Below are 15,936 nucleotides of genomic sequence, written 5' to 3'. Positions count from 1 at the left end.
CTTTCCTTACATGATTATCACTTTTTTAAATAGGTTTTCACATCCTGCACCATTTTAAAAGAGTTCTCATTCTTTCAGTATGAGGAACATACAAAAGATGGTGAGACTTGAAATATCTCTAGCTTGATTAAGCTTGAAGAAACAACCATTTGTCTACCGGTCGACCTCATCAGCGACGCACAATGGGTTTTGCGCTTATCGATCAAAAACTTAAACTATTAAATGAAAAACTTAAGCTATTATCAACGGGTCACTGGCTTAATGATATCAGCCTTTTACTTTTCAAAGAGAGGTCAGGGATTCAAGTTTCAGAAGAGATATGTATGTGTGAGTACCAACTAGGGAAAAAAAAAACTTAAAGGTATTAAAAGGATTTAAGCCCTTTCCAATCCAAGCAACAGTGGATTTTGCGCTTACCAATCAAAAAACTTAAGCTATTAAATGAAAAACTTAAGTTACTAAATGGATTTAAGGGACAAGACCTCCGGGACTTGGATACTCTTCATTAGTAATTTTTTTTTCTTTTTCCCAATCTGTGTAAACCTAAATCTAACCTTTACAAAATCACCGTTATTATCTCTATTTAGATTAAATTGTGCGCAAAACCAATCATATCACGATGGATAGTTACACAAATACTGAAGTGGCATGATTAGTTGTCTTATCAACCAAGAAGCTTAACCCGTTAGGTGAGCTCAAGACCCTCTCTAGTCCTTTCTAACGCGGGACAAGACTCTCTGTGACATTTATCAAGATAAGATTGTCTCGTGACATTTATCAAGATGAGATCAAGTCTCAAGGATGGTAAAGGACATCAACCTCTAAAATATGATGGGATCTACTCATATAGGGATCCACTAGGACCATGATTGCTAGGAGGAAAAATGGACATGTCTAAACTCTCTAGTTGGAGAAATGCAGATTTGATATGCACCCCCAAACTCATCTTGATTTTATTAGTATGGAACAAAAGGCATTGCCATAACTGCTGAGAACTGTACATTCATGCTATTTTTTTGTTTTTTTGATAAGTAAGAATTTTATAAAAAAAGCGCTCAAGGGGAGCGAAACCCAAGGATACAAGAAGAAAAAACCAAAAAGGGCCTCAAGCCTTCAAAGAGGCCAAAAACATAACAATTTCCTCAACAGAACGATAATCTCTCCCTAAGACCCAACAAAAGAGAGTAGAAATAATAGAAAACTTAAACATAGAAATGGGATTCTCCTTGCCATCGAAGAACATGCATGTTAATGGCATTTCAATTTTCAAGCCATTTCAACCTGGAAAACACCTATGGAATCATAGAGCCTTGAAGTAATTGAGGGTTCTAAATTCCCATTTGAGTGGCTTTCCATTTCTTTAAACACCCAAAACAGAAAACTACAAGAAACCGAAAATAGACCAGATTAATCTACAATCAGTTTTTCGATGAACCAAACAGAGCAAGAAATTTCTGTCTGCAAAAACCTTTGACGTTAACAAAAACGAAAATCATCACTCCTACAGTCCTGCTCGCATAATATCAGGCATAATTAATCATTAAAAGGCTTTGGAGATTGCAAACATGAAACCCTATTGTGAAGAACATGCATGTTTGGTTGCTTCAAGATGATTTATCCACAAACTAGCATGACCGGAAGTAAAATCATCCGTGTTCATTCTTTCATCTGAACTGCTATCAAGTCACTGACAGGAACTTTTGTTTATTTCAAGGTTAAACCAATCAAATAATCTTCAAGAAACCAAAGCTACCAAAAAGAGCAACTATCAGCTATACCTTTAGTAGAAAAACAAACATAAGATGCAGATAAACGGAGCCAATTGATACCAAAAGTGTAAACTAAAAATTTAGCAAAATTTGCATTTCCAACCATTTATTCACAAATTGAAAACAACTCCTCTAATTCATGTAACCTGAGAATCCATTTGCTAAAAGGAGGAGAAACAATCCATTCACACAAATAAGAGCCACGACATCCCAAGTATGGTCGCAAAAATCAGGACGCCAATGCAATGAATTCATGACTCTTGACATGGATAAATTAACAAAAATATATATATCTGATAGCTAAACACATGGAATCATGAGTTTCATAATGCCTACAGCATTACTGTTCAAAGCATCACTCTCTGAACATTATCAGCATCTCCATTCATTCAAAACCGCGCTGCACCTGTCATTCCTTGTCTAGCCTCTACTATGTACGTACTCTCTATATGGTATTCCACCCATCTAAAGAGAAAGTAGAGATGACAACCTACTTAATTCTTTTCGATGATGATAACTTTTTTTCTTTTGGAAAAGCAACTATGTTAGATCTACCATTCCTAAAATCATATAGTACATCTTGCATTTTTCCGATCTCCAGGCAGTTCTTTGGCCAAATATTATTTTTGAATGAGAAGGAACTGGCCTTGATGCTTCGACGCAACACAAGCTGGCAAGTTATTTTACCAAAAGTGGTGATGTGAAAGAAAGGTTTTAGTTGCCTCATGAAGCATCAGGTCTCAGGTTCGAGCCTTTGGGTAAACAATTTCCGTGGTGGGCGGGGTGTGCGAGTATCAACTAAGGGAAAAAAAAAAAAAAAAGGCTTTAATTGCTTCTATAAAGGTTTTTAAATCCTCTAAGCTTTCATTTGAACTGATATACTTGAAACAAAGAGATTTAAGATTCAAATTACCAAAAAATACACAAGGATTGGCTATTTGAGTAGGATTTAAAGAAGAATACAGTAGAAGTGGAGGAGATATTTCACTTTATTAGGTTCAATGTGCAACTAGAGCACTTTCTATGGATTCAAATAACTCTTATGACCTTGCTATTCAAAAACACCAATATAGGACCCTAATCCATGCATCTTGTTGAGATCTAAAGTTAAGTTTTTAAAATTTAAATTCAAGTTATACTCTGATAATTGAACCCAAATTCGTTCATTTCAAAGATGGTTTATGATGAGTAGACAAATGAACACACACACAGTGGCAAATGTCTGACCCAGCAAGTGGTATTGTGTTCATTTCATATATGTTAAACAAAAACAGAAACAAAACAAAAAGGAAGAAGAAGAAAAGAAAATGATGAGCAAATCAGAACAACCAAGCAAGCAAAGCGAGAACTAAACATTAAAGAAAAAAAGATGCAACTCAATAGATCAAGTCATTTAGATGTTGTTTCCCCTAGTCAAAGTTGATTAAGTCACAACTATAATAGCTGAATTCACAATACGAATCAATCACATTAGTATAAAGTTCAAAGAAATCAAGAAGCAGCATACCCTCAAAGCAATGGATATGAAGCATGTCAACGTCAGTACACACAAATCCGCATTCATCACTGTCTTCTGAGCTTTCTGACCTTAACTGAAAATCCTAACTGTAGGCCCTTTTGCACCTTCAGAAGCTTGTAAATCCACTCCTCTCATTACAAGCTCGTATTATTATTTTTTCTACCATTTCTTTACAAAAAGTACGCATAAAAAAACACTTTCAAGAGACAATGGGTGCAGAAGGTTTGATATCTTGGAGGGAAATCACTGTTTCGAAAGCACCCACCAACGCCTTAACCTTGCTCTTCCTGCTTTCGACAAGTTTACTTGCTGTTTCTTCAATAACATTATTAAACAAACCCTGAGCATCTTTCTTCCCCTGCACATCCTGATGCCTCAAAACAACTTTTTCAGAACCAGGGTTGTTACCATTTCCGTCACCATCAACTCCTCTCTTCTTAAAGGTTCGCCTTCGAGCATCAACCTTGCCACCTTGGTGTTCCCCCAACACTGTTCCACGCCTAAATCTTAGCCTCCTAGGACCATTATTCTCAGATTGAAGGTCAACCACCTTTCCCCTCCTGAACTTTAACTTCATAGCTGCACAATCTTTATCTTCAGAAAGAACTGCTCCAGCTTTTCTTGGCAACTTGTTGCCATTCCCTTCTAAAGTTTCTATCCCATCCATGCTTACAGTTTCATTGTCTTCAGAGATGGAATAATCTGCTTCACTATCACTGTATTCAGAACCCTCTAGATCTTCTTCTTCATAAGATGACAAAGATGGAGATTTTGGGTGGGATGAAGACTTGGGTGATGGTATTAACGGCGATGGAAGTGTTTGATTGGTACAATCATTTTGAGTGGATCCCAAAATTTTGTTTTCAGCTTCTATCTTGACAACATGCAATGTTTTCTCCTGAATATTGTCAACATTGGGTTGCTCGGGTTTGGCTTTTCTTATTCTGTTCTGATCCTTCAGAGGAGACACGAGTTTCGGGCTTCTGGAGTTCCTTGCATTCAAGTTTATAGGTCTATTGACAAAAACCTTGGGGGACAACGAAACTGTCCGGGCTGCCAGTACCTTCTTTACTGCTGCTTTGGGGGTCCCGTTGTTTTTGCCAATCTTGATGTCACTGTTTCTTTTTTCTGTAAGCTTGCGCTGCTTGACATCACTGGTTCTTCTTACATTTAAACCTCCTGAAGTGTCAGAGGAAGACAATGGCTTCACCGTCACTGGTTTTGGCTTCAGAGAAGGAGCTCTCTTTGCAGACAAATCTATTTTCTTCTCTTTTTGAGTTATTTTCACACGAACAGGTTTAGGTTTCACAGAAGGAGCACCTTTTGCAAACAAATCCATTTTCTTCTCCTTTTCTGTTATTTTCACCTCATTTAATGAGTGTTCTGTAACAACTTCAACTTTTCTGGATGGTGATGATACCTCCCGCTTGATAATTTCAGGGGACATAGACAAATGGGCATCACTCAATGGAGCATGTTTTGTAACTTCTTCAACTTTTCTGGATGGTGAGAAAACTTCCCGCTTAATGACTTCAGCGGATTCAGATGAATGGGCTTTGGAAAGAATGGAAGACTTGAGCTTGACCACTGCTGCCTTCTTCCTGTCTGCTGGAGTCACAACTTCTACGGAATTTTGTCTGCCAGATGGAGGTTTTGTCATTCTTTTTGGTATAGGATGCCTTGCCTTCACTTCAAATGCATGGGTTTTCCCATATTTGCAGAAATCATGACAAGAACCTGTAGAAGCTCTGAGATAATGAGGGAGAATATCTTGTCTGCTGTTTGGGAAACTTGGCTCTCCTGTAGAGTTTCTTCGCAAATTACCTCTATCATTGCAAGAGCCAATAGAAGCTCTGCAATAAGGAGGGCGACTATTATAACCACCGTTCAGAGAAGGTTTTCCTGTAGAGTTTCTTTTCGAATCAACTCCATTTGGCTCAGTTTTATCTGGGATTGCTAATAAATCGATACTCTTCTTTGCCATTAAACGGGAATGAGGAAAATGCAACAAAAATTTAGACTCCACAACCCTGAAAACCATCAAAAAAATATATAATGATGATAACTTTTACTTATTAAATAAAGAACAATCTATGCATTACCAAGAAATATTTTATTAGCAGCTAAGCTAACTGAGTAACACACCAAGATCGATCAGTATAACAACATAAACACAAGATTCAACATCAAAAGTAAAGAACACACACACACACACACACAGAAGAAGAAAAATTACGTTTTTGAGATCAACAGAAACTGATGAATCTACTGTTCTAAATTACACACACACACATATATGTATACATATATAAAAATCAAAATCTAAGGAAGACTCTAAGCCAAAATAAATAAATAAAAAGCGTTATATCTATAACTTCTAGAAAGGAGATAGAAAGTCTAAAGCTTTCAGAATTTTTTTGCTTTTACTAAGTAAGATTTTCAGAACTTCAATCACAATATAATTTTCACCTCTATGCTGCTGTGAAATATCAACTTTGCAAATCACCGTTTGTAGAGAAAATATAAATTATTCCTACAATTACAGTAATGTAGAACCATAAACGGGCAGAACACAACAAACCTAAAGTGCACATAAAAATAGACCCTAGGGGAAATTTTACAATGCTAAAGAGAGAATTATGAAAGCCTCTTCATTTCTTTTCGGAATTTGTTATCCAACCTATCCATCTTCTCAAATCATCAGAAAAATTTCTTCTTCTTTTCCTTTTCCAGAAAACAACATTTATCACTGAGAAAAAAAAATAAAAATAAAAATAAAAACCAAGAAAGAAAAAAAACCAACCAAAAAAAAAATAAAGGAGATCAATGATTGAACAGCTAAAAACAAAGTGAATAGAATCTTTTGATATCTAAAGCTTTGGTATATCCACTCACATAAGTTAAATGGTCGAATTCTCATATTTGTTCATTTTATGTCCCCTGCGGACAAAACAAAGGAAGAATTTCCCATCATGGTAAGGACAATGAGGAGATCAACAAATTCGTTCATTTTAAAGTCATAGATTGGCTTCATATCATTACAAACTTGAATTTTCGAAAGATACAACAAAACCTCCCGAGTCTTTGATAAAATCATATCATACTGCAAACCCATTCCATTAAATCAATCAATCCAAATAAATTTATATAAAGAGCATTATTCCATAAATTCTCAAAATCTCAAAAAAAAACCCACATTAAATTCATACCTCTTTTAGTCTTTTCTTTCCTTTTCCAGAATTGCAATCACCAGGAAGCGAACAACAACCGAACCTTTCAAATGCAAATTTAAAAATAAAAATAAAAAACTATTAAAATGCAAATCAATCAAAACTCAAACCCAACACCAAGATCCAAGTCGAAACATGGAAAGGTTGAGAATCCATGTTGTGAAAATCTTTTTAAATGCCAATTAATCAAAAACCCAAAATAGGTAGAAAGAGAAATAAGAGAGAGAAAGCACAGTCGATACAAATGAAGCTACAATGATCAATCAGTCCATTAGACTCAAACCCAACACCAATACCCAAATTTTCGACAAACCCAATGTCGAAACACGAAAAGGTTGAGAACCCATGTTGTGATTTCGAAGAAAAACGAGTAATCCAATGGCGTATTTAATGAAGAAAAAAGAAACTGAAGGAAACGCGTACCTTAAAGTGGGTGTTTTTCTTTTCTCTCTCTTTCTCTGCTTAACCAGAAAGCGAAGGAAAAAAGCCAACAGAAGATGAATGAGGCCTGCTCGAGGATGAACCCCACTTTTCTGTGTGTTTTTTTGCTCAAAAGAGATCGTGCAAGCAACGTCTATTGTCTTTGCACTGTTCGCAGTATTTTGGGTTTTATGGGCTTTTCGTCTGGGATTGCGCGTTTGTTAATTATCTTTGTGCGTTGTGTGTGTGTGTGTGAGAGAGAAAGAAGTGAACGAAGAAATGGACCCCACCGAATTTAACAAATTAATTTATTCGCTAAATGTATCGTGTGATAATAACGCGAAACGTCCACAAGTTTGATATGATACTCCGTACTTTTTCTTTTTTTTTTTTTTTTTCATTTAATGGTCTTTTGCTTTTTATTACGGAGTATTATTATTGATTAATATAAGCATGAGGAAGATTCATGAAGAAAAAGTTGAATACCTGTTTGGTTATGAATTTTTTTTAATATAAAAAAGTACATAAATATTCAGAATTATATTTGGTTGAGTGTTTTCTTTCTGCAAGTATTAATAAAACAAAATAAAATAAATAATGAGCATTTTGAAAGTTGTATTTTTTATTTTAGGGTTCTTCAAACAAATTCTCAATTAATCTAAAGTGCATGTGTGATTTAATTTTTTATTATTTTTTTTCAATTTTATAAGAATTAAAAAAAGAGATTATTATTCATTTTTTTTATAATATTATGAAAATTGAGTTAAAAGGTATGATTTCAAGAAGCATCTTTGTAGTTCTCTAATAAGTATGTTTAATTTTTGGACTCAATAGATTTATTTAAGAAAATTAAACACATAAATTAAATTAAATTATTATTTTTGTACTTAATACTATTACCTCCTTCAATATTTCCTTCTTCGTCTCAAATTAAATATTCTTTTTTAAAAATTTACCTTTTTAAGATAGATAAATTTTAATATTTTTTTATTATATTAGAGCATCTCCAGCGATCTGTTTAAAAATACTTTTGTATATACTGCCAGATATGATTTGTAAATTTTTTTCATCTCCAACAGTCTGTTAAAATACACTGCCACATCACCCATGTGTAAAAGTCACCCATGTGAAAAAGGGTCATACCGTAGATTTTAAGGTTTTTTTAGATTTTTTTTATCATACTGTAGATTTTAGAGTTTTTTATCCATTTACATTTTATTCTAATGAGAGACATACTTGAATCTTATTTTATTATTTGTTATAAATTAGAATTCTGGTGGTAATGGCATGAAAGGTTTGCTATTGACGGGATGGGAAAGTGAAATATAGGGAGAAATTATTATTTTTTTCCTAAGTTAGGAGGATTGGGACGTGAAATTTAATCGCCAAAAAATAAACCGAATAAAATAAGTTTATAAAAATTATGAAGGACTTTGGGTATAAGTTAATTATTATTGGAGGATAGTTTTTTACATGGAAAGTATAAAACCCGTTCGAGCTAAAAATAATTAGTACAAAATTTTTGTGAAATCTATTCTAACACATCAGATTTACATAAAAAAAAAAAATTTAACAGCTAGCTGGAGATGCTGAATGTTGTTTACAGTGACAAATTTACTTTTTATAAGTTTAATAAAAAAGTTAAATTGGTAAGTTGAAAAAAATTTGTGCTTTGACTTTTCAAATGTGATATTTATTTTGTCCAATCGAAAATGGAAAGATGAAATTTAATTTGGAAGTATTAAACTCCAAATGTCATAGCGAAAAAGAAAAGGGCTTGCATCAAAATACCATATGAGATATCGTGATAATTTGCTAGAGATGATGATGTGGGATTTAGGTATTGGTTGTTGTGCCAAAGTGTCAATTTGGCACTCCACGTTTGTTGATAGACACGTGCCATCTGAAAATTGGACGTGCCTACACACACACACATTATCTATATATATAAATATATTTATATAGATATATATATACATATATACGAATAAACCTAGGGTAGTTCTAAGCTATAACAACACAAACAATTTAGTTTGAGTTCCAAGTTCTAATCATAGTGAGCTAGTATATAATACAAACTAGTATATAAATTATATAATACAGTGTTTTCTGGTTTGGTGGGAATTATTTTAGTTATTTGAGGTTTAGGTTGTATTCATGATAAGCTAATTATATAAGGATTACATATCTTAGAAGTTGTCTGTCATTTTGTAAATGTCACTTGAATTTGTTTAATGGACTGTCCTAGTTTTCCTCGACAGTTTCTTATTTCTAAATCACAAACTCAGATACTAGTTTGTTTAAATTTTAAATATGTAACAAACTAGATGGTGTCACTTCAACAGTTCCTTGAATTTTTATGATTTTTTAAATATCTATTCTTTGTAAATTATCAAACAATTGAGTATTTATGTATCATATATAATTTAACCATAAAATAATCATAATAATAATAATTTAAAAAAAAATAAAAATAAAAATCTTTAGCCTAATTTATGGGTTTAGATTCGTGGAGCTCGGTCGCTCGGTGGTGTTCTTGAAAATCCGTCTTCAAACTTTCGCACTTCCCTTCCTACTAACTACTAACATTCTGATCATAAATATATATATATATATATATATATATAATTGTTGCAAGTCAAGAACACAAAAAAAGAAATTGTAATATATAAAAAAGGAAAAAGAACTTCCACAACAGTTTTTCTTGATTAACATGTCACAAACTTGGAAGGATGGTCACAATTAGTACAATTACCTTTCCTAAGGGTCATCTTCCAATGGTTTGGGGCAATTTATAGTCATCTTCCAATGGTTTGGGGCAATTTATAGTTTGTCATAAATCACAATTAACATGGAGTAACAAAGGGAGAGTGACATCATGATATCAATAGGTGTAAACACATCCAAAAGCAATTTCTGACACTAATGTAGCCAAAATTGCATGACTTTGCATAAAAAGAGAAAAGTTGAGATTGAGTACCCTAAAAAAACACACCTTGGATTCTCCATCTCTCTTTCTCCACCACAAATATCTTTTATGCATAATAATAACAAAACCAAAAAGGCGACTCCTCTCCTAAGTGCTGGGCCACTAAGCTATAATCTCTCTCTCTCACACACACACCCACACACACACACATCTATGTTGGTGGATTAAATCAATCAAGGAGGGAGACCCCCCAACCAAATATTAAGTTTATTGCCAATGGCAAGAAGATTATCCCCTATTCTATTTGATTCTTCTGCCTACAAGGCTTAATGAGCATAAAATCATCCACTAACAGAAGTATATATGTATACATACATATGTATATATATATCAATCACTTTATTAGTTTAAACTTCCTTTTTTGGGAACAAAAAAACAGAATAGTGACCAGCTGTATGTGGGCTTCCTTTTGCCTTGAATTTGGTTTTCCCAATGCTTTGGATCCCATGACATCTCTTTACTACTCTCTCTAGCTTTTCCTTAAATTTCAGCCAACTTATTAAGTAGTTAAGAGGCAAGGGTTGCTCAAATGCTTCAAACAAATTCAGTAATCTCTTTAGTATTATAGTTCACGATCACGAATCCTCTGCAGTACAGCACGGTTGTTGTACGATTACACGAGTGAGTGATGGGATCCGTCCAATGCTGTACAACACCGTGTTATAGCACAGAGGATCCCAACTCATAGTCCTGACCTCAATTAATTTGCAAGTTTCAGTTGTGATGTAAAAGATGACATAAAGTTGCTTCCTAGAGTTATTCAAAGGCTGCTTACAGCAAACCTAAAGCATGACCAAAAGTAACTATTTACCAAAGTTGTTAAAGGCTACAAATACTTTTAGCTTTAGCTTTACAGACTCTTAAAAATAATGCTTCAAGTACATTAAATCTAGAGAATTGCGTAGATCTTTCTTTCTAAGCAACTTTTAAATGAATTGTCCATCTTATTCACTAACTCTTTGCAAGTGTATTAAAATAATGTCAATACATGAGAGCCTAGGGACCTCCCCAGAAATAACCCACACTCATTTTTTTTTCCTTTTTTGTTTCTTTTTTCTTAATTTTTTTGCTTGGTTACTAAGAAATGCAACAGACCAAGGATTGATCCCCATGACCAACAAGTCCCAGGTGCAAAAATAATAAAAAGCAAGACAAATGTCCTACTGTCAACAACCACTTTTGCCTAATTTTATCCAAGAGATTCTTGTAACTGCAGCATAAGCACTGCCATTGCATTTCTTTCTCAAGTTGAACAAAGATTATACTAAGTACACTACGTATACAGGCATTTTTACATTTGATATGTAAAATCTTACAGGTAACTGGTAGTTCGTGTTGTATCATCGCTTCCGACCTGAGACTGTTTTCTTCACTGCTCCAACTGAGACTAAAAATTGATCAAGGGATGATAACGTCTTCATGTCATCTGGAGGGAAGTAACTGGCGGCCTTTCCCATCAGTGAAGTGAAGAGAAGAGACAGTGAAGGTCGTGTGACATACCGTTCACCCAAGAAGTCATCAAGAAATCCGAATGCTGCTAAAAATTCGGATCTGCCAGCATTTACTGGGGCAGCAAAATGAGCAGGGATTATTCTTTTGAACCTCCAGTCCCTTGCAATGCTATCAATCCAATACCGGACCTGAATATTTGAAGAAGCACACAATAGGGTCAAATTTTGAAATAACTCCACAAAGTCGTGATAATAATTTGTTGTCCATTCAAGGAAGCATCCAAGCATAAAAGTCTTCCTTATATGCTTCCGTAGTTGTAGTTGGTTATCATTGAGAGCATGCCACATAAAAGCCCAGATTGGAGGTTTCATTATTAAAGCAAAGATAATATCTTAATAATCTTCTTTGTGCCTAAGATGAGAAAATGTAACCCCTCCTTTGTCATAAGACATAGCCGGTGTGATTGATTAATAACCAAACTAGAGTTGTGGCATATCAGGGAGGGAGGTAGATTAAAAACCTGAAATAGAATACCATATTGACCTAATGAAGAAAAGTCTGTACTAGACTGGTTTACTTGCCTTTTCAGGAACTTTGCTGAAGACCAATGTCTTGACAATTGGTGAAACAATCAGCTTCTGCGACATTTGAGCAAAGCTAGCTTTGGGTTCCAAAAGATTTGAAGGACCAAGAAACAAGATTTGGAGAACCATTCTTTCCCACCCTGCACCGAATATCCAGTCCAGTAATTTGCAAGTGTTCGTTCCAGCACATGTTCATTCTCATGTTGCATTATGTCTTTCCTAAGTGCACTTAGCATCCAGACATAACGAGCTGATTAGATTATAACAGAGGACTAACCTTTTTGCCGGCTTATCTTGTTGTCAACAACTGGTTCCTCAGGAACTTCCTTGCCTTTACTAAGAAGCTTCACAGCCAAACCATTCTTTGCAGATGACAACAAGGATTCCTTGTTAATACACTCAGGTGGCTGCTTTGGTACAAAAATTACAGCATCCGTCACTAGTAGTGTTCTTGAACGCTTATGATAGAATGCCACCTCTACGTAAGGTCCAATACCTGAATTTTTTTACAAACATATCAGTTAAAACTAAGAATCCATCGAGATAAAGTTCAAAGTCAATAAGTTTACTTCATATTACCAACTTCTGGTGAGATAAATACTTTCTGTTCAATCTCATCAGCCCATGGGGTGGATAAATCCTCATCTATCAATGTTTTGGCACGAAAAATCCCAAAAAACTCAAGTGGCAAATTGAGAGGCCAACTCCATTGCCTTGGTGCTACCCATATCTGAGCCCGGGGGAACTTTCTAGAAAATGGGCCAACAAATATCTTATGCTCATAAGCAAATGTAGGCAGAACAATGTATTCTACTGGAGCTCCTAACTCCTTCACAAGCTGGCAAGAGGTACAGAATTGAAAGATATCAGCCAAGTGTTTAAGGGTCTATATGTCAATCAGAGTGCAGATATGCAGAGTACATAAGAAATTTATCAAAAAAATTAAGGGAGCCTAAGTATCGTAGGTCATTTGGCGAGCGTAAAAAAGGTATGAAATAAAAATGATTAACAAAATAACAACCCCTAAACCAGTTGCAAAACCCCCTTTTTTTTTAAAGGTATATCCCAACTGGAGTCGTACCTTTTGGCCAAATTCAGTGATGGGTGTGTGTATCAAACATGAATTTTATGCTATCATATTTTGCTATTAGGCACGATGGAGTTCTTGAGAAGCCTTTGAGAAATATGATCTTATAACATAGCAATGTTATAAATCACAGCAAAATGAATTGCTTCCATATCTAATGCATTTCAAAACACTTATTCACTAATTAAATTGTTTTTTGTTGATTTTTTTTTATTGTTTTTTTGGTGTTTGGGGGGTGTCTCACTTGATATCCAAAAATCCCTTAGAAGCGCTTTTACAATACATGTATAAAGCTAGAGAAGAAATAGAACCTGAATGCACTCCTTGGTTGGAGCAATGGGTGCATGGACCCATAGTCCTCCACTTTTGAGCTTGATGACCGTCATTCGGATGTTTGTTGAGACACTGCTGAAGCCCAAAGCTTGCTCTTGTTCGAATAGCCATATGCAGTCTTTCACAGCCTGGAATTAAGTGACAGCAAAAGTTAGTCAACAAAAAAGCAAGCTTATATAAAATAAGGATCCTTCATGTGTCAACAAAAAAGCAAGCTTATATAAAATAAGGATCCTTCCTGTGCCTAATGACTTGTTAACTTATTACTTGAGGACGTTTTGCAGATAAATCTATTTCTTTTCTGACAGAGTGATTATGCACATTCACTCGAGTTCTGTAAAAGACACTACTCCATAGTGGTTATGTTGAGAGAATGACACATTGATTTTAGAATTCTAAATTTAGCGATCCAAAAAGTAACCTCATATTTGTTCCCATATATTTCTTTCTGGATGACATTGGACAAATAAAACCTATACAGAATGTTATGAAAAGGGAAGATGAAGTGAAGCTATGCTCTTATACTAATATACTTAAGAGTGCTTTTCTAAAGTAACTAGTGCAGTTGAGCATTCGAAAAGATTATACTTAGTTAACTTACTCTATTATTTGAAAAGAGAACCCTTCTCGCTCTTGTAACTAACTTAACAATGTTCTGGACAAAGTGTTTGATCTTTTTTTCGTCTTAAAAACTGTGTACTATAGCTGCACAAATTGCAAATAACATAATATATGGCAGAAATCAGGTTGCCATGTAGAAAAATTTCTACCCTGAAACTGATAGCAGATTTTGCTTTTACTTTCATGGAAGTTCATTGACGCGTTTAACAAATAGTGGAACGTCGACGCTAATTATGGAACTTTGTTAAGGAATTAGTTAACAGCAACTTTAAATTAAGGCTAAGCAAATCCCTCTTTTCATTTTATCTGATTTGATCTCCAAATGTTGGTGAAGAGAATGGAGAACTAGAGGAGACAATATTTTTAAGTTGCTTCACACAAATAATTGAAGACAATAAATGACTGTTCTAGAAAGTTAAAAAGCCCCGGTGCCCAATTAAACTCTGGAATTTTCAAGAAAAAACTAAGACAAATTAGCTCATATAAATATATATGAGCTAATAAGGTGTTTGAATATATAAATAGCAGACACTGTTATAAAAAATAAAGAAAATTTCTAATAAACATGTAATAACCCTTAAAATTTTCAATCACAGACGAATTCTAAACAGACTAAAAAATAGCCCAAGATAATTTAATACATTATATCTTACCAACTAAGGTAGTTGAATCTTTAAATAGCAGACATTGTTATCCAAAATGAAGAAAAATTCTGATTAACATGTAAATAACCCATAAAGCTTTAAATCACAGACAATTGTAAACATACTACAAGTCTACAATAGCCCAAGATCATTTCATTTTCATACATATATATATATATATATATATATATATATATTTGTGAAGAGAAGATGAAGATAGACAAGCTAACCTCAGTCCTGATGGTGCACCTATTGAGAAAAGGACCAAGAGGGAAAGGGAACCCAGTGAAATTGAGATAGAATCTTCCACCACCACTGCCGGTGGAGGAGGTGGTGGTGTTTGCAGAAGCAACCACCAAACTGATGACATCTCTACCTCTACTTTTTCTAGGTTTCAATTGCAAACAAAGACCTTTTAAGGGGTACCCTCTAAGGAAGGCAGAGTTTGGTTCTTTGAGCGAAATTGGGTTCTGCAAAATAGTGGATTTGGGTGAGTGCACAGCAATGGTTGTCACCATTCTTGGCTCGAAGACTTCAACTTTATGGTCACACAATCAACCAGAAAGAGGGAAAATGATTTAGTGGGTATAATTTGTAGAATCTTTACCGAGAATTCAATTGTTTTGTGAATTCCAGGTTGTGTTTGTGACACGTGGAGGATCTAAGTTGAATTGTCCTACTTGGATTTTGAGGATTTATTGTGGGTGGCGAAAATAATGGAGTAGATAAGAAGAAGAAAAAAACAAACGTAAAAAGGGCAAGAAAAGAAGTTTCCAGAAACTGACATCCTTCCAGTGATTTTTCTAACCAAATTGTAATTTTCTTGTTGCGGATGGTATGTTTTTTTCTTTTATATTTTTTCCTTTTCTTCCTCACAAGGAATTAGAAAGCTAATGATTGATTGCTTGTTGCAAGAGTTTGTCTTCAATCCTTGCATCATTTCCTTCGAAAATTAATTTTGAGTTGAGGCAATTAGATTCAATCTCGACATTAGAAGGCATGTAATACAAATAGCTCAACCATGGACCCGTGGTCGCGACGAACAAGACCACGTGCATGATAGGTGGTCGATTTTAAGTCACACAATCTTTATCTTTTTTTACCATGTGTCACTCCTACATTCTAAGTGTGCTTTTTTCGAATTCGCTCTCGTATGTGATTCAGGCCCAATGTAGTACAAATTATTAACTTTTTCCCTCTTTTTTTTTAAAAAATTCTGACTATTTAATAAAACATATTTTCATGACCACCATGCACATCAAAAACCAACCAGAATTATAGAACTTGA

The 15,936-nt window shown here is 34.5% G+C and overlaps 2 protein-coding genes across 4 annotated transcripts; both read right to left on the bottom strand.

Moving 5' to 3' along the window:
• Nucleotides 1-3,124: 3,124 nt before the first annotated feature.
• On the bottom strand, nt 3,125-7,182 carry LOC132315958 (uncharacterized). Of its 3 annotated transcripts, XM_059814419.1 has the most exons (5): nt 6,942-7,182; nt 6,498-6,561; nt 6,184-6,228; nt 5,969-6,037; nt 3,125-5,318 (listed from the first exon to the last, which is right to left on the bottom strand). In XM_059814419.1, the coding sequence occupies exons 4-5, from the start codon at nt 5,974-5,976 to the stop codon at nt 3,488-3,490; spliced, it is 1,839 nt and encodes a 612-aa protein (XP_059670402.1). In that variant the 5' UTR covers nt 5,977-6,037; nt 6,184-6,228; nt 6,498-6,561; nt 6,942-7,182; the 3' UTR covers nt 3,125-3,487. The 3 variants fall into 3 exon arrangements, with proteins under 3 accessions (XP_059670402.1, XP_059670403.1, XP_059670404.1); XM_059814420.1 differs by lacking the exon at nt 5,969-6,037 and having other exon boundaries at nt 6,942-7,181; XM_059814421.1 differs by lacking the exons at nt 5,969-6,037; nt 6,184-6,228 and having other exon boundaries at nt 6,942-7,180.
• A 3,946-nt stretch (nt 7,183-11,128) lies between these two features.
• Nucleotides 11,129-15,241, bottom strand: LOC132315957 (uncharacterized). The gene is made up of 6 exons (XM_059814418.1): nt 14,879-15,241; nt 13,362-13,511; nt 12,543-12,801; nt 12,241-12,459; nt 11,961-12,103; nt 11,129-11,567 (listed from the first exon to the last, which is right to left on the bottom strand). Exons 1-6 carry the CDS (start codon nt 15,164-15,166, stop codon nt 11,268-11,270), a joined length of 1,359 nt encoding a protein of 452 aa, XP_059670401.1. The 5' UTR covers nt 15,167-15,241; the 3' UTR covers nt 11,129-11,267.
• Nucleotides 15,242-15,936: the final 695 nt, after the last annotated feature.

The sequence above is a fragment of the Cornus florida genome, unplaced genomic scaffold, assembly GCF_030987335.1.
Source record: "Cornus florida cultivar Cherokee Brave unplaced genomic scaffold, ASM3098733v1 CherokeeBrave_3.0.0_Hap2_Chr07, whole genome shotgun sequence".
Lineage (NCBI taxonomy): Eukaryota > Viridiplantae > Streptophyta > Magnoliopsida > Cornales > Cornaceae > Cornus > Cornus florida.
This window is presented reverse-complemented; position numbering and strand designations above follow the sequence as displayed.